Source organism: Mustela putorius, unplaced genomic scaffold (genome assembly GCF_011764305.1).
Source record: "Mustela putorius furo isolate JIRA1106 unplaced genomic scaffold, ASM1176430v1.1 tig00000174_pilon_pilon_pilon, whole genome shotgun sequence".
In the NCBI taxonomy this organism is placed as follows: Eukaryota; Metazoa; Chordata; class Mammalia; order Carnivora; family Mustelidae; genus Mustela; species Mustela putorius.
The window spans coordinates 33795411-33816698 of NW_025421304.1; the positions used below are offsets into that span (position 1 = coordinate 33795411).

Sequence of the window (21288 nt, forward strand, 5' to 3'; positions counted from 1 at the left end):
CACAGCATAGTATAGAGTGTCAAGTCTCTGTGTTGTACACCTGAAACTAATGTAACATTGTCCAACATTGTTAACTGTCCTTCAATAAAAAAAAAATATATATCTGAAGTAAATTCAGAAAACAGGAAAGGTTTTAGTAATATGCTTATTCTTCAAGATGCTCGTAGAATCCTGCTGAATACGTTTCTGACTTATATGAACCATAGAAGCAAAAGAGTCAAAAGAAAGAATCTGGGTTTACTGGTTAACAGAGAGACTGTAACTAATGAGAGGGCTTACCCATGTACTTTCCTTTCCCCTAGAAGCAGTAGGAACATCCTCATTTTGAGGTACCATCCCAAGTCTTCTTTACTGCTAATCCCTCAACTTCGGCATGCAAATTAGCTGGAGAGCATGCCAGCTCATGCTTACGCTGGCTAAATGCTTTCTTGACATTCATCATGAGGACATCTACAGAGTCATCTTCCTAGCTCTGCATGTCCCGCAGCAGGAAGAAACCTCATGGACCCCTGATGACCACTGCCCTTTCATTTGCTTTCCTCCATCCGCAAAATCTCCCCAAACCATGTCCTGAAACCTGTCATGCTCAAGTTCAAACCCTTCTGCCATGAAGCCTCCCAAAGGTCTCTAGAGAGCCTCGTCTTACACTTTCAAATAATGTTGAACAAATTACAAAGATATATTTTTCATACTGGCTTTTAATTATTTTTGAGCCTCTCAAGAGCAGATCCATTGCTCATTTATTATTGTGTTCCTGGCACCTAGTACATTACCTGTTATGTGAAAGATAATCGATAAATAGCAGTTTATGGAAGAATGAGAATGATCCATCATACACAGCTCAAGAAACCTGTAGCTTTGAATTATTCGTAAGAGACAGGAACAAAGTTTCGATTATATAAGCAATTAAATGATGTGCAAACATACACTTTTAATGAAAAGAGTTTAGATTATATTGAAAGACTTATTCCACTTGAAAAATCATATAGTACATAGAGAGTCTAGTTCCATCTGAATCATTTTTCATCAGTACACTTGGACTTGTAGCAGTGAAGTGTTTTCAAATGAGTACATGATTTCACTTAATACTAATTATTTTTGATTTTCACTCTTCTAATAATACAGTGTCTTTATAAAACTGAAATACTTTCTACTTCTTGGAGGAAAAAATATTTTGTGGTCTCATTTCATTTTGCGTTCTGTTCTGACTTACATTATAGCTAGTAATTGATATTCAAGCACAAATGTGGCAAACATTCTCTCTAATGCTTTCAGAAAATTTCCACTTTTCTGACACCGGTAATCCTGGTAATTCTCAAGTCTATAATAATATGCTTTTGTGATAATTTTATACACACACATACCTTATTTATTTTAAATATTAAATATTAATGACTTAACTGATACAGTTATTATAAAATTTTAAGATATTCAGAAATGCCAAAAAAAGTGTAGTAATTACACTTTGTGAGTCATGCAGCTCACAAATAATGATGACTACCAGTGATTATTATTCCAGGAATTGCTAAATATTTCTGGAGCAGGGTTTCCCAACTTTGGCACTCCTGCCATTTGACCTGTTATGGTTGGGGGCTGTTCCATGCGTTGATGGACACTTAGCGGTATCCCTCTTCCCAACTAGTAGTACCTTTCCCCTAGTTGCGACAACAAAATATGTCTCCAGAATTGCCAAATGTCCCCTGGGGCAACATTGCCTCAGGTTGAGAAGCACTATGCTGGACCCCAAAAAAAAAAAAAAAAAAAAAACAACCCAAAAAATAACTGAGAAATAAGTTTCCAAAACTTTATTAATGGAAATTGACAGAGAAAGGAGAAACCAAATTGAAGCTAAGGGAATTGCTTTACATTATTTATATATCTCATAAATATATGTTCAACTTGAATGATCCCACTAAACTTTAAGAAAAGATTATGAAAATTTAAAAGGTTATGGAGTCACTAGGTTTCATATTAAATTCATTTTTAAATTTTAGGCAGTATTGATCTATTGTGAAAAATGGGAAAAGTAGCACTCATTTTTCCTCTCCTCTCCTTTTTCTCCCCCACCTGTCCTTTTTGCTAATTTTGCTGTTATTTCTGTAGTTGTTTATTCTTAATGCTAGCCACTAGTCTATCATCATAGCCTCTGTATTCTTGAATGATTTTTTATTTTGATTTATTTCTTCTTGGATTGCCTTGTCAGGTAGCTGATATTTTTTCTTTCCTCTCCAGAATACCCATGAGTGTTGCACTTGAGTTTGCATGTGCTTGGAAATATTTGTTGCCTCAGAACTCTAAAACAAACTTTGTGGGTTTAACTTTATATTGGTATTTTTGGTTACAGCTTTAGTAAGAAATAATTCACATGCCTTACAATTCACCCATTTAAAGTATACAATCTAATCATATCTTAGTATATTTAATCATTGTGGTATATTACGGAGCTGTGCAGCAATCACCACAACCAATTTTGGAACATTTTCATCACCCCAAAAAGAAACCTAGTCCCACTGGACAAACATTCCCGGTTTCCCTCCCACTACAACTCCAACCCCAGTCAACAACATTTAGATGAAAACATGGAATATGTGGTTTTTATGACTGACTTCTTTCACGTAGCATGGTGTTGCCAAGATTTATCCATGTTGTACCATGTATCAACACTTCATTATTTTTTATCACCAGATAATATTCCATTGTATGGATAGGCTACATTTTGGTTACCCATTAATCAGTTGGTGGACATTTGGGTTGGTTCCATTTTCTGGCTCTTAGAAATAATGCTGCTATGGACATCTGTGTATGAGGTTTTTGTGAACATATTTTTCATTTATCTTCTTTTCTTATAAAACTCAGTTACCTTGAGTTTATTTCTAGGAGAGGAACTTCTGAGTTATAATGTAACCTTACATTTGGACTTTTTAGAAACTGGTGTAACATTGGGGGGGGTTCACACTGTGACTTTCACCATTTGTACATATTATTGCACTTTTGTTTGCACTGAGAGATGCAGTCATCTTGTCTTCTACAGCTTTTATAGATATCTTTTGGCTGATATTTCATTACAAAGTAGGTTTTATTTTTATTTTTCCTCAAAAAAAGTATGTGTGCTTTATTCTCAGATTTCTTTCAAATTTGAGGATATCTGCTTATTGCTTTAACACACACACACATACACACACACACACACACACACACACACACACACAAAATAGGCTGGACACATTTTCTTCCTCTCAGAAATTTGTGGATAGTGCTCCTTTGTCTCCTGATATTAACTATTGCTGTATGCTGAAGACAAACCGATTTTTTTCACCTGCTAGATGACTGGCTTTTTCTAACCGAATACTTTACAGAATAATTTCCCCTAAAGGTCAGTAACTTAACAAGGATGCATCTCAGTGTTGTGCATTGCCATTAATTTTTCCTGAAATTGGATGTGATGTTGTAAAATATATAAAATGTAAATTTTTTAAGAAGCTTGTTATTGCAAACATGATCTAAATTTCTGCTCTCAGTTTATTAATCTGAACAAGGTAGTCTTTTCAACTCTGGCATTAGAATTTTTCTAATTATTTTATTCAGTGTATTTCTCAGTTAATTCATTGTTGAATTTTTATGTCAGTGAAGGAGGCCCCGAAACTTACATGGTTAGAAATTATTGTTCTAAGTTTCTTGTTCCAAAAAAGTCTTGTCAATGAAATTAGTTTTCTTTTTTTTTTTCATTTTGTCTGCATCGACTTATTCAGCTGTCTGAGAAATCACAGCTGCCCAAAATGCATTAAATAATCAAAGGTGCATGTAGGCAATAAATAACTTTGCAGAAGTTACATTCGTAGACTGGAGAAAGATATTGACTAGTGATTTGGTTAATTTCTCTTCCATTCGACAAAGTTCTGTTCCATTTGACAGACTACATATAAACCATTAAAAAGAGTGAGGATCAATTCCATTTCAACAGATAATCATATAATTTTGCAAGTTCCACAATGTCTGTTAATCCTCTACCATTAGGAAATTCTTTTTAATTTTTATATTTTTATTTTCTCTTCTTAGGTTTTTCTTTATTTAATTTTCCTGAAGTTTCTTCATCTTTTTACCCCTTCCACCTTTTTCTCTTCTTTCTTCTCTCTCTCTTCTGCTCTCCTCTTTCCCCTCCTTCTTTCTAGTAGTCTATCTAAGAATTTGAGTGTATTTATTAAGATACACATAATACAAACTAACTGGGACAAGTTAACCTTTCTCATTGCTACTTTGACAAAGGAAATCTCATAATTTCACTCAGCAAATATTTATTGAGCCCATACATTTTACTGTGCCTTCCCCACATCTCAAGAGAAAGAGAGAGAGTGCTAGCACAGAGGGAACAGAATAGACAGAGTGTCTGCGTTCTTGGAGCTTGAGGTCTCTTGGGGGAGAGGTAGATGATATGTAAGTAAAATATATGATACGATAGATGCTAGTAAGTGTTGTGAAGACAATATAGTTGAGGTGAGGGGGCTGTAGGTTTGGAAAATTTAAATAGAATAGTTATAAAATGCCCACTAAGAAGGTGACATTTGAATATAAATCTGAAAGAAATAAGGGAGAAAGGCATGTGTATATCTGTGGAAGAGTACTCTGGACAGAGGAAGAAGCCAGAGTAACCATGCAGAGATGGGAATGTTCGTGGAAAAACAAGATGGTCAAAATGTCTGGAGCAGAGGGAGCAAGGAATGATGGAAGACATTAGAAGATCTGGTGGTCAGATCTTTGAGGATTTTGAGAGGTCTTTATTTTTCAACTTCAATAAGATTGGAAAACGTTGGAGAATTTTGAGCAGAGGGTTGGTGTGATCTAATTTACATTTTAATGAGATATAATGGGGAAGATGGAAGCAAGGAGGCCATTTATGAGACCATATCACCAACCCAGCTGAGGGATCATGGTGGCTTGGGCCATGGGTGCAATAATGATAGTTGTAGTATGAGAACAGTTCAAAAGGAGGAGCAATATAGTTTGCTGATGGATCAATGTAGGTTGCAGAAGAATCAAGAATAACACCAAGGTGTTTGGTCAGATAATCAGTTGGAGGCACAAAATTGGCATTAAGCAAGAGGGAGAATATTGCTGGGGTCAAGGAGTTGCAGAAAAATGTAAAGAACTCGGGTTTTTGAACGTATTAAAGTTATGATGGAGGCATACAGATAGAGATGTGGAGCTGTTAGTTTGAGAGTTCCAGGCTTCAGATATGTTTCTGTAAGTCATCAGCATATTTAAAGCCATGAAATGGACTAGCAGGAGTCATTGTGGATGCAGAAGTGTAGTGATAGAGTCTGGGGGTGTTCCAACATTAATAGGTTGAGGAGGGAAAGAGGAAGAAAGAAAGAAACAGAATTATAGCACTAATGAGAAAGGCAAAAGAGTGTTGGTATTCTGGAACCAAGTGAAGAAAAATGTTTCAAGGAGGGGAAAATAATCAACTATGTTCATCGGTTTTGATAGATTAAGTAAGGTGACTGAGAATTGATGAAGGACTAGTAACTAGAATATATGAAGAATCCTCAGAAATCAACAGTGGGAAAAAAGAAACAATCCAATTAAAATTTGGATGTTATGGATTGAATTGTTTCCCCACCCCAAAGTTTATATGTTGAAGTCCTAACCACAATGTAGCTGTATTAAGTGGTGGGGTCTTCAAGGAAGTAATTCAAGTTAAATGAGGTCATAAAGGTGGGGCCCTAATTTGGTTGGCCTGGTGTGCTTGTATGAAGAGGAAGAGACACCAGAGAGTTTCTCCTCCCACCCGTGCACAGAGGAAAGGCCATGTGAGAAGGTGGCCATCTACAAGCCAGAGATACACTAGATAAAAGACACGAAGAGAGATTTCATTAAAAGGCCACAAATGGCAATTAAACACACAAAATTCCTCAAAATCACTAGCCACTGGAAAATGCATATCAAAACCACAATTAGATGTTACTGTATACCTTTCAAATGGCTGGAAAAAAAGTAATGACACAGAATTCTGGCCAAGGCATGAAGAAACTTGATCCCTCACACACTGCTGGTGGGGAATGTAAATGATATAGGCATTCTGGAAAGGAGTCTGGCAGTTTCCTAAAAAGCAAAACATTCAACTCTCATAGGACTCAGGGATTGTACTCCTGGGCAGTATCCCAGAGAACTGAGAATTTACATTCATATGAAAACTTGTACATGGATGTTCATAGCAGCTTTGTCTGTTAATTGCTGAAAACTAGAAACAATCCAGATGTCTTTCAACAGAAGAATGGTTAAACTAATTTTTCATACATGGACTACTGCTCAGCAAGAAGAAGTGAACTACTGACACACACAAACCTGCCTTATCTTCAGAGAGTAAATCTGAGTGAAAAATAGTCTCAAAGGGCTACATACCATAAGCCTTTATTTATAGAACATTCTTCAGATGACATCAAAGAACTGATTAGGAGTTGTCACAGGGTTACAGAAGCGGGGAGGCAGGGGAGAAGTACGTGTGGCTGTAAAAGAGAAGCATAAGGCATACAGATTGCTGCATCTTGACTGGTGTCAGTGTTTTTGGTTTCAGTGGTGTGCTTTTGCAAGATGTTACCTATGGAGAAAACTAGCTAAGGGGCACACAGAATCTTTCTGTATTATTTCTTACAACTGCATGAGAATCTGCAATTATCTCAAAATAAAAATACTAGTGAAAGAAATTATATTTCTGGCTCTTGAAAATGATTGTTACACATTCAGAAAGATATGTTTGACTAGTAAATTACCCCTTGTCTTGGAGTTTCTGTATTTTACTTCATTTTGTTTACATAAGTGTTACCAAACTTGTGGAGTTGTATACATAACATATACATGTCAGTCATACCTCAAGAATGAAAGGAAGAAAGAAAGGTAGGTAGGTAGGGTTAGCATGTCATATGCATTCTGCTTTTAAAAGTAAAACAGAGTGCCTTGAAAAATAACAGCTTTTTCGAATATTGTTCTTTTTTAAAAACAGCTTTATTGAGCTATACTTTATATACCATACAATTCACGTATGTATAATGAGCTACTCTGTGGCTTATAGAAATTCACAGCATTGTATAACCATTACCGCAACAGTTTTATAATATTTTTGACACCCCAGAAGAACTCTGTGCCCCTTATCGTCTGTCATTCTCCAACTGCCTTGTCTCCCCAGTCCTAGAAAAACCACTAATCTACTTTCTGTCTCAATAAATCTGTTATTTTTAAAGGACAATCTATTCATGATATAAATAAAAGTTTAACAAAAGGAATATTTTTTTAAATTACTTCTAATCTTGACATTCTGCCTAGTTAATTTTTCTGAATGAGCTCTTTTTACTTTGTGAATGGAATTAAGTTAAATCCTTCCTACCCCTTCTTCTATGGATCCCATTATCCATTCCCCCCCCCCTTTTTTGAAAGATAAAAGGTGGAATTCCTGAAGGAATCATTCCAAATTTTTAGTACACTATACTGAATTTAATTGAAAATACACTAATTATTAATGACTTAAAATTATTTGCAACTATTAGTGAGTCGCGTAGAATAACACACCCTGATTTGCTTTTGTTGGGCTAATAAAAGGGGCCTAACTCTCCTGACTAATCCAGCAAGTGATTGCATTCAAAACGTCGCGTAGAATAACACACCCTGATTTGCTTTTGTTGGGCTAATAAAAGGGGCCTAACTCTCCTGACTAATCCAGCAAGTGATTGCATTCAAAACTGCTACTGGTGCAGCTTAAGGATTTTTAAACCACCTTAGCCAGAAACTCTTGTCTTCAAAAGACCTGCCGCTTCCTACTGGTGCCCGCCTGCTGGGCTCTGCTCTGCCGCCCTCCCTCTCCCCTCGGTTCTCTGAGGCAGTTCCCATTCCTCTGAGTGCTTCTTAATAGCAGTCTGTAAAGAGCTGAGGTATCATATGCCATAAACATTATTCGATCATGAAAATATTGGCCTCTGCTTTCTTTATAATTGTTTTGAATTAGCAGCACTTTCTTACTCCAATAAAATGTTCTCTATTTTTTACCTATTGAGAATCTGCACAATGAGGTTTGCTAACTAGACAAAATAGACACGATTATGTGTGTGAGAATGTTTAAGCTGCCTAAGGTAATATATTGTTTCCATGGCTGTAAGAACATTCATTGCGAAGATAGCAGCAGTTCAAAGAATTGTTCCTTTGTTTCGACCAGTTCCCTGAAGCCTTGATAGGATGCTTTATTGAGTTAGTTGTGATATTAAAATGAAACAACTGAAATATTGTGTCTAATAATGATATTATCTAATTTAAACCTTTAAGGAATTCTGAGTGTTCTTTTTAATCTGACCAAACGGATACGATTCAATAATATTCCATAATTGAGAGTTACAACTTTAATTTTCATGTATATCACATTTCAACAGAAAGGCATTTAAACCCTTTTAAAAAAATAGGTCAGGTAAGACCTTTTAAGAACACAAGTGCGTTGTTATCCCTGACTTTTGATACTTTGCATTTTCTTGCATTCATTCCTAGAGATCAAAATGTCTAAGCGTAGAAATAACTGTAAAATGGAAATAAGGACTAGGCTTGGCAAACTCAGATAATACAGTTTCATTTGGTTGTAGGAGGGGGAAAAGCCCTTAAAGTGTATTCTCAGCTGAATAAATTCAGCTCTAAAATTGTTCACAGATGAGCTGAGAATTGACTTTTGAATCAGGTCCCTAAGAAAAACAGAAAGAGTAAAATAGATACAACCACTGCTTATTTGGTCCAGAATTTATAGAAAATAAATTAAAATCTAAGGAACAGATAGAAGCTGAGTCGAGTTTGTGATTTTGAACTCTAGGTATCTGTTCCCTGCAAACATAATGAGCCATTGTTTTGAAATTACTGTTTTCTAACTTCAGTGGATCAATACGTCTTCCAGAAAGGTAATTTAGATAGAATTTTAACCAATGCTGTGAGTGTGTATGCGGGCAGGTTGCTTAAAACTCAAGGTATGTATTTATATTTGATGTGTCCAGAGCTTGCTGGTGGCAGCCGCAATACATAGTTGATTTCTCTAATAGTGCTTCTCATCAACCACACATAGCCACTTGGATCTCACTCCTGTCACCTCATGCCTCTGCATTTATATTTTATTTCCCATGCGGCCAGCTAGAGGAGTCCTACCGTGTTTTTTCAAAAGGAAATTTGTCGATACAACAACAGCCAAATGAATGAAAAGTGAAGAGAAGAAGTTTGCATGTGGACAGAAATTGTAATTAAATTACAATTCACAGAAGTTTTTCTCAGATCTCTTCATTTATACCCCAGCCTTTTAAACATTTTCTCCTTATTTTGAGCATTTTTTAAACTTTTTCAGAGTCCCTTCCTGCTCTTTATCCACTTCACTATGACAAGCAAACTAAAAGGTAATTTTGAATGAAAAGAGCATTTTCATGAGATGAGCAAAGCACAGACCTAAGTAGTGTCTTGATCTTTAATTAGTTGAGACTATTTTGAATGCCAGTCTCAGTTTAGGAAATTGCAAAGCCCATTAATGAAAACAGTTAGTTCAAGGTGTAAGTCTGTGAAGTGTGTGTGTTAGAAGTGTCAGAACAAAAAGTGCTTTGAGCTTCTTTAGATTTTTTGTTATTCAAAGGAATGTAGGTGTTTGAATTTTCAAGTTATAAAAAAAAATTAAGTCTATTAACCAGTGGTTGGCAGATTCTTATCATATCGCTTTGCCAGAGGGCAGAATTTAGGGTGAGGCTGATTTTCTTCTGTAAAATAAAACATAAGAACCATTTCTGCCATGTTCATTCTTCTTCTATGTTGGAAGGAATCCAGGATTGCAGTCCTTTGTAAGATCACCAATCTTACACTCACGTCTTGTATAATAAATTAATAGAAAAAGAGAAGCAGGTTTGTATAAATTAGCAATTTTTTAATGGTAGAAATGCTAAAAATAGAAAATGTAATTATGCCATTCATTTTATTTTATGAATTTTTCTTTTTGATTTTTTTCCTTTTTTTTTTTTTTAAACAGGGTCATTTTGGAATTCAGCTTCCTTCAATACTGAGGCCTCATACCTTCATTTTCCTACTTTCCATGGAGAACTTAGTGCAGATGTATCTTTCTTTTTTAAGACAACAGCTTCATCTGGGGTATTTTTAGAGAACCTGGGGATTACCGATTTTATAAGGATAGAGCTACGCTGTGAGTCTCCTTTTTCTTAGAAGTCTGTGGCATTCTATTTAATAGTAAACCCTTTAATTGTGAAACTACTGTGTTTCTACTTTATCAGCTAAATCTTTCCATTGTGTCCTTTTGGAAAAAAATCTATGATATTAAGTTGGCCTTTTTGCAAGATAATAATATATAACATGATAATTTGGGGAAACAATTGGTATTCTCTAAAACCAACTTAAGAAGAGTTTTAAACCCCAAAAAATTAAATTTTTTAAAAATTCTGAGTTAACTACACTAAGTAATTAAGTTAATTACTTAATTAAATCAACCAGCCATATAATTTTGTATGCCGTCTAATGTTGGTATACTTTTAGGCCACTGTTAGTATCTTAATATCAAATGTATATTACATGCTTTTAAAATTAGATGAACTTTGAATCACTATAAGAATTATTTTTACATAAAATGCCAGATGCTATTTAGTTTTCTTGTCCTGGTTACATAGTTTTGCTCTATCAATATGCAAAATTAACTCTGAGGATGAATTTCTTAAAATCTGGGTTTTTTTCAAATTGTACTTTCCGGTCTCATTTCATGTTTCTTCTTTACTGATGCCATCGGGTCCTTCCATAAGATTTAAGCCATCGCCTTTCTGTGTCTTGGTGGCTATGCCCTGGTGCTATATGCCCAAGGGTACTGAGGACTCCAGTGTCCAGCACATGGACCAAGTCGAACAATCTTCATGTCTCCTATCCCCAGCTCCGGCAGTAGTGACCTTTTCATTTGATGTGGGGAATGGGCCTTTCGAAATCTCGGTGCAGTCACCAGCGCACTTCAATGACAACCAGTGGCACCACGTCAGGGTGGAAAGGAACATGAAGGAGGCATCTCTTCAAGTGGACCAGCTCTTACCGAAGATGCAGCCTGCTCCCACCGATGGGCACGTCCTCTTACAGCTCAACAGTCAGCTCTTCGTGGGTAAGTTCTGAGGGTGGGCAGTTTGTCACTGAACTAGAGGACGGAAGTGCGGAGCTGGGCCAAGATGAAATAATAACAACCGGTAACAGCAGCAAGCCACTATGGACTGAGAGCCCGTGTTCCAGGCTCTTGGTTCTTCCTCGTAATCAACCTGTGACACGGGTTAGTCCCATTTTACAGATGAACGGATGGAGGCACAAGGGATTGCAGTGCCTTGCCTCCAGACATCTGCCTAGCAAATGAGATTTAAATCTTTGTTGATTCATTCCTAAACCTGGATTCTTAATATTATATAATTGGTTCGAGTTTGGGTTTGTTTGTTTATTTGGTTTTGGTTTTGTTTATTACATTAGCACTTTCAGTGTTTTGTTGAGAGGTGTTTCTCTCCGTTCTCATGGGATTTAAGGAACCCTCCCTGTAGTTCCAGATAATGCCAAACAGGGACCCCTGTCAAAAAACAGGCCAATAGAGGAAAGAAAGAAAAGCAGGAGCCATCGATTCTTCCATCGATTCTTCCGGTGCTCCTCATTTTGCCCACTGTTCGGATGCCTTCTGAACACTGACCTCACGTTTATTTATATCCAGATATTCCTTTATTGCCTGGATACATTCACTTGGTTTCTATAGACCGGGTACTGGAATCCTTCTGAAAGCGTTTGTTTTATTTTCAGCCTTTGCTAATTACTTCAGAGAACTCATCGACCATTAAGTTCAAGGAGTTATTTCTTACTTGATCACTTCTCATATATTTTGATGTAAATAAGCTTTATAAAGCAGGACAAATGATAAATGATCAGAAATTATATTTCAAGCATTTTTAAGAGTTCTGTTTTAATACAAAATTCAACAGATTCCCTTTATATCTTTTGTTCCTTAATAATCTTGTTTTATTACTCTCACTGCAAAAGAGAAGCCTGTTTGTGACTTACTTGGCTAAGACACATTTGGGATTTCTAATGAATTTATATACTCCTTATTTCTATCATCAATTCTTTCATTCAATAAATAGTTAATGAGCGTCTTCTCTGAGTAGGGCGCTGCACTAAACGACCTAATCATAATCTTGCAACCACTCAACTGACTTCTTGAAGGGTATGGAAATAGTAGGGAGTACTCGGAATACATAACTTTTCTTTTAGTAACATGCTAGAAACTCGGTCTTGAAATTGACATAGATATTTCTCGATATACAAAAACTGAGAAAGGGCTGCAACCAAAGCTATGGCAATTTAAAATCTGTCAGTATCTTGGAAATAGCCTTACTATTCTTGGAAATTGAGAAGGCTGAAACAGTCCTCGAATTTTTCAGTGAAATCTGCTGCAGTTCGCCTGAACGTGAACTTTTATCCTTTGTATGAATTTTAACTTCATAGAAATGAAGTCACTAGATAGTGTGTGTGATAGGAATCCTGGCCTTAATTTGATTTCAGGAAGTTGTAATGGTTAGAGTACTGTTATTATATCAGAAGACTGGGTTGGAACAGACTTGAGTCTTTCGCCATCAATCCTGTGTTATAATTTTAATAAATATATCTAAGAGATTTCATCTTTATGATGGCAATTGATTAGGCTTTTGATATTCCCATATGTGTTCGGATCCAAGGATTGCCTTAGTGAACATTTTATAAACTAAAATCTTTAGTATGTTTAAGTCAAGTCACTGAAAACTAGAAAGAAAAGGCAGAAAGATCTCTGAAAAAAATGTTACATTCACTATTAAGACAAATCTGTTATATAACTCCCTTCTTTTCACTCACAGGTAACCAAGAAAATTGACAATTTGTGATGCTATGGAAAGGACTCTTATTTTTTAAAACAGCGTAGGGACGGGAAGGCCACTGGCTGTGAGAGACCACATCAGTGTCTTCTTTCTGTCTTTACCTCTTCCCCATGAGTGGGCCCCTGTCTTAGGAAAGGGACCCAACCAAGTTAATAAAAACTATACTTACACAAAAAATATTAATTTATCAATTTGTAACATTACTATCACACAAATCAGAAAAATTTTTAAAATTTCTAGATGATAATACTTTACTGGGGGTTAAATTTTAATTTAAAAGCTTACACTGAATTAGTGCAAAGTAGATAAAAAATCAGTAAAAAAAAATAAGTAAAAATTAGAACCAATTTAATGTAGCTCCTACTGAGACCAGAAAGGAGCTCTCTGCATTCCTGATAGTATGTTTCAGTGGAAGAGACAAGAGGCAGCAAATAAAAGAGTAAATAGTAAGACAAAATAGATCTTATTTGTCATATAAGTTTTTGATGTAATGCTTATTTTATACATGCATGCACATACGCATATATATATATTTGTGTGTGTGTGTGTATGTATGTGCAGCTTCAGATAATGGTAAATACTATAAAATGTCAGGAAATGACTTGGGTTGGGGGGGCTTCTACTTGATGTGGGGTAGTCAGGGGAATGCTCTCTGAAGGCCTTACCTTTGAAGAGAGGCCAGAGAAAGCAAAGGAGGGAACTTGAGAACATCTGAAGGGAAAGAATTCCTGGCCGAGGGACCGTACTCAACGTGAAGAGAAGGAGCCTTTGTGGTCGGTAGAGAGAGTGGGTCTGAGGGAAGGCGTGGTGTCAATCATCATCAAGTTATATACTGGGCCTTGTGATACCATGGGGAGGAATTTGGCTTTTATTCTGAGGTACAGAGGAGTGGCTAGATCTAATGGACATTTTTTTTTTGAAGATTTTATTTATTTATTTGACAGATAAAGATCCCAAGTAGGCAGAGAGACAGGCAGAAAGAGGAGGAAGCAGGCTCCCCGCTGAGCAGAGAGCCCGATGTGGGGCTCTATCCCAGGACCCTGAGATCATGACCTGATCTCTAAGGCAGAGGCTTGAATCCACTGAGCCACCCAGGCGCCCTAATGGACATTTTCCACGTCTCTCTTGCTGCTGTGAAGAACATGGATTGAGGGAACGGGGTAGAAGCCACCTAGAGCAGTGATCCCCGTGGGAGATGGCGGTGGCAGGGACTGGAGAGGAGATGGTGAAAACCAGCCGTGGGCCATCTTGAAGTGTAGACACACACAACTTGTGCTGGACTGGTTGTTGCTGGTAGTGTGTTACTTCTTATCCCTGCTAATCTTCTTGGGGACAAGGTGCTTCTTGGTAGGTCCCTGGGATCCTCACAACATTTCTCAGTTTTTAATTTCAACTGAAGTTCATGTTTCTCATTCTCTTCCTTTATCATAATTTGTAGGATAATTCAAGCTGTTCCCGGACCCCTCAGTCTGGATTATATACTATAAGCCCTGCAAACCATAGTCCCACCAGACTGCGAAAGACCGCTGCTCGTTCTTCGCAGCCCAGAGAAAATATTTCCCTTTCTCCCTTTTCTTCAGTGAGATCCCACCCACCCCACAATGACACACTCCCAAGAAACTGGGCTTCTCTCTTCATATGTTCTGTGCTAGCACACGGTCAGATATCGAAGGGATGCTCTCTTGGGCACTGTTTCCCCGCGTTTGAATACCTCCCGGTATTCAGAGCTAAATCTGTTCTCTGAGCCACGACTCAGGGATGCCTGGGAGTCTGTGCTCTGATTCAACAAAAATGATCTTCTGGTTCAGATTTTAAAGAGTAATTTCATTCCCCTCACTTTAAAGTTCAAGAGTTTAATTTGTAGTTCACCCTTCCATCTTAAAAATAATTATGGCTAATCAGTATTTTTAAGTATACATAATGACTGTCATTCATTTTGGGGTATCAGGATATAGTGAGATAAATGTAACTGCAAAGAGTGAGTCTATAGTTTAACTTTTACTCCTAAATAATGTTTGAATCCAGACAATGATGGTGATGATAGCTGTAAGTTAAACAGAAACACAGTTCTTTATAAACACGGGACCAAACTATAAGACTAAGCTAATGCTAGTCCAAGATAATGTTAGTATCGCAGCACTTAGTAGCTTTTACCAAAAATGTGCCTTCCTTTTTATAAACAAATTTGGCAGAAAACATTAACACTCTTGTGGAATATTTCAAATACCAAATAAAGTTACTTTATAAAACTACAAATATGAAACATAAGAAATTTTGATAATATAGAACTATGTTTCTTTGAGATATATCTGTAACATTTTTACCTATAAGTAAAGTGTTGTGGATATATGCATATATATTCCTTTTTATTTCCTTTATAGTCTCCATCTCACTGTGCTACCACAGCCAGGCCTATGTTGATGATACTTACTGACATTACATTTTTTTGAAATTAAGGATTTTGGTGGTCGCTCAGTAGTGACTAGTGGAATGGGACAACCTGAAAGCATCTGATATGTTTTCCCAATTGCTGCCTTCAGTCTCTCCCTTAAAAAGCAGTTGTAAAGTGTGTCTGCATCTCAGAGTGAAACTCTGGGGCAAGACTGATGCTTTACCTTCTGAGCAAAATCAGTAAAAAGAAATAGAAGGAATGATTAAAAATGTGATTCAACTGAGCAACAATGATATATGACGATTAAAATAGAAAGAAGAAAATGAGAGTCTCGGAGGTGGAACTACGTTCATCTACAGCAAAGAATTATAGAACACAACAATCCCTGTAGTTTCAAAGGTTGGAACAATTGTCTTCAGTTAACTAAACTGTAGGATGCCATGCAATGTGAAGGAGTAATAAAATAATGAACATAAAACCTTGTATGAAGAAGTCAAAGCGGTCGACGAGAATGGAATGTGATAAATTAGAACCAGTGAACACCAGTGCAGTGACCATCTCCTCCCCTTCCCCGCTGTCCCAACCATCACATTGCTCTTTGTAATAAAAAAGATGATTCACCTTGTAGTTGTAGCCCATCTTTCCCCATTCTGGCTTTTAATTATGGCACTGGGTCTTTCCTGACCTTTTCACATTCTTTCACTTTCTCCTTTCTGTATGTGCGTGATTTACGACCCGAGTTGAACAGTTCTATTCAGAGGTGCTATTTGTTACTCTAAAAAATAAGTTTAGTGGCATGATGTTAATTGGTGTATTAAACATATGCCCTTGACCCTGTTACACTGAGGACTCAGTGGCGAGAGTCATTGCTGTTATCATTCCCCTGCAAACATTCTCCAACCACGGAAATGATGGAGGGAAAAGAATCAATCATTTTTTTTTTTTTTTCTAAGCTGAAATGTGACAGTGGTCATTTTCTATTTTGGTTTGTAAACTCAGCATTTTTCTTAGAAGCTTCTTAAATTAGCCTTGAATTGATTTTCATTCAACTAGCTCTGCAATTTTTGTTTGCAATCCAAATTCTTTTACTGACAGGTTTTTAAATGGGGCACAGTCCATCGCAGTACTTTGCGACTCGGACCTGGACCTGGGAGAGAAGTGAGAACTCCTGACATAGACTCAGAAGTCATTTGCATTGCATTTGAATTGCATCAAATCCACAGATGCTTGTTGAGCTTCTAGCGCAGACCGTTTCTAATCGTCATACACAAAGGTTAATATTGAGCTCTGAGCTTATGGAAGCTCTGAAGGCTGGTTCTCACCCTCAGTGGCACATGAGTGTCACCCAGGGATCTTTTGGGAAACTGACAATATCAGTAAAAAGATAGATTTATTTCTGGTGGATAGGCTTTCGTGGGCTTGTAAAGTTGGATACCACAAATACAGCCTTATACTGGTCCTTCAGTGAACATATCCTTGTATTTCTGTTGGGTCTGTACCCTAACAGTGGAATTACTGGGTCATAAGATGGGCATATGTTAAGCATTAAGAGACACTGCCAAATAGCTATTGACCATTTGGATACCCTCCTTATGACGTGGCTATTCAAATCTGTTGCCCATTTTCTATAGGGTTGTCTTCTTCAAAAAAAAGGTGGGGGAACTGGGTGTCTCAGTCAGTTAAATGTCTGACTCTTGATCTCAGCTTAGGTCTTGATCTCACAGTTGTGGTTTCAAGCCACAACTGTGGCTTGAAAAAAAAAAAATTTCTAAGAACTCTGTGTGTATTTTGGATTCATTTCAGATACATTTATTCCCAATTTCTTCTCTCTCTTTGGATTGTATTTTCATATGTGTAATGGTGTCTTTTGATGAGCAGGGGTTATTAATTACAATATAGTCTAGAATTTGTCTTTTTACTTTTAGTTTACGTTTTGTAGGCTAAAATAGTTATGGGAAGAGAATGTCAAAAAGTTTTACATTTGAATATTTTTTATTTCAATCTGATTTTTCTTTTGTTGTAAATACGTTCCCACACACCAAAGCGCAGTGCAATGAAAGCCACATTTCTCTTTCATGCAATCATATCATTTACTTCAATTGTGTTCTTCTCTCCTCCTTGAGATGTCTTTTTCATGATCAGCTTAAGAAGCACTCAGTGTACTTTTGCATGTTTAGTGAGCAAATCTTAGTGACTGTTGACTGAAATCAGAATTCATGTGGGCTCTTTTAGGAGCAGAGACTATGACTCAGACCACCGGCAGTTCATTTCTTTAAAATGTGCCTTAGGTCAAACCAGAGAGGTGCTGTGGCCTTGGCATGTGAGTAAACTAAGTAGACCCACATTTTTCTGCTAGGAGTACCACGGGGGCCTGTTCTCACTACTGACTTTGATTCAGGGACCAGTGCCAGCATTTTCTGCCCTGTGACACTGTTGCTTACTACACTCGCTTCCTTTTCAGCTGTAATAGGTCTTTGAACATGAGGGAGAACAGTCCTCCCCCCTCGACTCTCCTAGGGTCAGTGAGGAATATTCCATGATAAAATTATAGCTGGGGTCCAGTCTCACAGCTCTGTACATTAATGTACCATTTCTTCAAGGCTAAGCCATCCCAAGGATGACTGGGTAGGTCAGGATTAAAGATCCAGTACGTAATATAGAGGAGACCATTTTTTCCCTTCAGTCCCCTGACTTGGTCCTGGGCCCAGCCTGCGTGGGCTATCACTTTCCCGTTCCAGATTCCTCTCAGTGGTCAGAGCCTCAGCTGCCTTTCTCTGCCACAGTGCCATGGTCAGGGAGAGCCCCTGTACTCTGCCAGACCCATTTCTATAACTTCAAATTTTAAAGAGAAACGTGGGATCTTGATTTTTTTTTATTCTAAGGCCCCTGGGCAAATATACAGTTGTTCCCAGTTAATCCTCAATAACATTCAAGCACAGTACCTAAATAATTTGCCATTAAAAAATTAAAGGTGTTCCTGCTTCCAAACCAAAAAAAAAAAAAAAAAAAAAAAATTGGCAAAGGAAAGAGCCAGCTCATATTTCATGACAATAGCATCTGTCACTTAGACTCACTTCCTGAGAGTAATGAACATGATAAAAGGGTTGGAGTCAGTCTCTGTTCATCACCTAGTGCACCTATTAGGTACAGATCCCAGTACTGTTATGTAAGTGAACAGATTTAGTTTTATTCCTTCATGTAGGAAGGTTAGGCATGAGTTTCACAGGATACCTAGTGTTTGTGAAGTTCCAGAATTCATTATATCTGATATAGCGTGGCAGGTAAATTGATAGGAAATTAATTGGAAGACAGTTCCAAACATAATAGCTCAGTGGAAACATCCAGAATCAATTAATCAAACTGCAGCTCATTTTAATTGGACCTACTCTAACCCTGAAAAGTCGTTGGAATCTTTAATTAAGCTTTCAAGCTGAATACTGTTTACACTGGCTGTGTTCTCCAGGATAGTTCTTCTTAAAATAAGAAGTTATTAACTTGAAACCTAATGGAAAAGCAAAAATCCTCAACACATGTATGACATATATGTTTATGTTTAATTAGACATTTTTTCCTGAATATTTTAAAAGCATAGTTTAAAACTATTTGATTAAAGGGGCGCCTGGGTGGCTCAGTCGGTTAAGGGTCTGCCTTCGGCTCAGGTCATGATCTCTGGGTCCTGGGATTGAGCCCCATGTCGGGCTACCTGCTCAGTGGGGAGTCTGCTTCCTGCCCCCTCTTTCTGCTCCCCTCTCCCCACTTGTGCTCCTCATGGTCTCTCATGCACTCTCTCTCTCTCAAATAAATAAAATCTTTTAAAAAAATACTCTGATTAGGTAAACATTAATTCTTCACAAGTACACAATTCAGAAATCCTGTTTGCAAGGCTGGGTTTTGATTTTCTTCTCACTATTACAATATATGTATTTCATACATGTATATTGGGTTTTTTTTTCTTTAATATCCCCATCCTCTAAACTTCTTGTCTACCAGGTACCTATTTCTGCCATTAACATCATGTGTTTCCCTGTCCACGTCTACCACTAGACCATGAGCTCAATGAGGGCACATCAGTGTAATTCTGTACCTCGCATGTCAGACACCATGCCCAGTGAGGAACTCCTAAGTAGAGCTTCTAGAACTGAAATGCTGTTCAACCCAAAATGATCTAAGGAATAGAAGAAAATGAAAATGATCTTTTTTGACCATGTTTTGGTGTGGAGACACACTTTGCAATAAAAAGCCCACCGTAGGTTCTTGCCCTTTCCTGCCTGTAACTGAGTGGGTTTATTTTAGTATTTCCTCAGCTGTGCCCATGGGCTTGTCTCTGGAATTCCCTATGCCTCTAGCTCCTCATCATCTAGAACAAAGTAAAATAAATAAGAATAAACAAGCTGGGGCAGATAAAAAGGAATTGTATTCAGCTGTTGGATTCCCATGCTATTTAGTTATTATGATGTCACTGGCAAAAGGAGTTCAACTGCTAAAGCAGAGAGACTTGCTGCTTCAGAGTGATAAATGCTTACTGGGCCATGATGTAACATTACTGTTACAGGATGATAACGTTATTTTAAATCATGATATATCATGATTTGAAGTACTATAACATGAAATAAATGATATACACCAGGAATCCACCTGTAATTCAGTCTTTCCAGCGCCTGGCCCTCATCCAAAGAGTTTCCGGGCCAAAGCTAAAAGCAAGACTGTGGGCTTCCTTACCCAACAAAGAAAACTCCAGCAAGGACGCTAAGAGAATTTGGTCAAAGTCTTAACTCTGAGCTCTCGATATTCTATTGAGGTGAGTTGGCAAAGTGTGAGAATAAGGAGGCCTGAAGCTAAGGTGAGTAGCAGTTTAGATGTGGCAGGAAAAGAAGGGTCCTGAGAAGAAGGGGAGAAGAGAGACTTCTGGAATGGAAGGGGACAGAGTAGATGTAGGAGGAAGGAGACAAGAATATTGTCAGCTATTCTGAGACTCTGGGATGAGATGAACTCCTTGCTCCCTGCCATGCCTACGTAAACTGGAACTGGACCATGTCTGGTTCCATGTCATGCTGCATCTGGATTTATAAATGGAAAATATGACTTCATTGTATTTGAATCATAGAAGAGGCACAAATTATGTCAGCTGAAGCAATTTCAATACACAAAATTTAAGTACAGGTGCCTGAATGGGGACCCTTATGTCTATGAATCTGAATTATAAATACCATTAGTGAAATGAGTCCAGAATTCTTAGAAATTCTTTTAGTTTTCCCTTCATGGTATTTCATTATTCAAAAATGTAGACTTAATGGATTCAGAAACATTGCTTGGGTTTTATCCTCATTCTCAGGCTCAGAGGCCCAGACTACCCTCTGTGGCCAATAGTGTTCCCTCTTTGAAGCACCAAGCACCCAGCTCCACCCTGCCTCCACCTGCCCCCAGCATAATCCAATTTAAGGAGCCAGTGTGTTAACTGATTATTAATAATCAGTCATTAATGTCAATTGCTGATCAATTAGTTAAGATTGTAAATAGTTACTGCACAGCTCTTCTGCGTCAGACACAGTTCTGTGTGCTGATATATGCTGATAATACACAAAGTCAGTTGGTAAAATGTAAAACCTGGTGGACGGTGACAAAGGTCTATTTACGTAGGGTCTTTCTGGCCAACTCTTGGCTCTGAAGTTTAAAAAACCCCAAATATGTTTAATCTCTGAGGATAAGAAGATGTTAAGCCATGTAGGCCAGATGCAGAGTGCGCTACGTGAAGTGGTAGAGGAGGGAGCCGCATGTCCTAGGAAGAGACAGTCTGTACAGAGCAGGTCTAAGATCTGGAGGTGAGACCGTATCATCTGTTCAGCGACAAAGCTCTGTTTTAGAGGACCCATGACCATCTGACACCTCTAAAGAATCACTTGGACTATTTAGATTAGAGTACTACTTTCCCACTTAAGGTTCTGAGTATTAACGTATGGTGTTCTGGACACGTGG

General features: G+C 37.6%; 1 protein-coding gene across 2 annotated transcripts in view; it reads left to right on the top strand.

The window, feature by feature from the left end:
• The window catches only part of CNTNAP4 (contactin associated protein family member 4), a 236901-nt gene that overhangs the window by 191455 nt on the left and 24158 nt on the right, over positions 1-21288 (top strand). For both annotated transcript variants that reach the window (XM_004753962.3, XM_004753963.3), the window contains exons 16-17: positions 10022-10192; positions 10925-11143. In XM_004753962.3, the coding sequence (XP_004754019.1) occupies positions 10022-10192; positions 10925-11143 (390 nt within the window). The remainder of the gene's footprint in view (positions 1-10021; positions 10193-10924; positions 11144-21288) is intronic.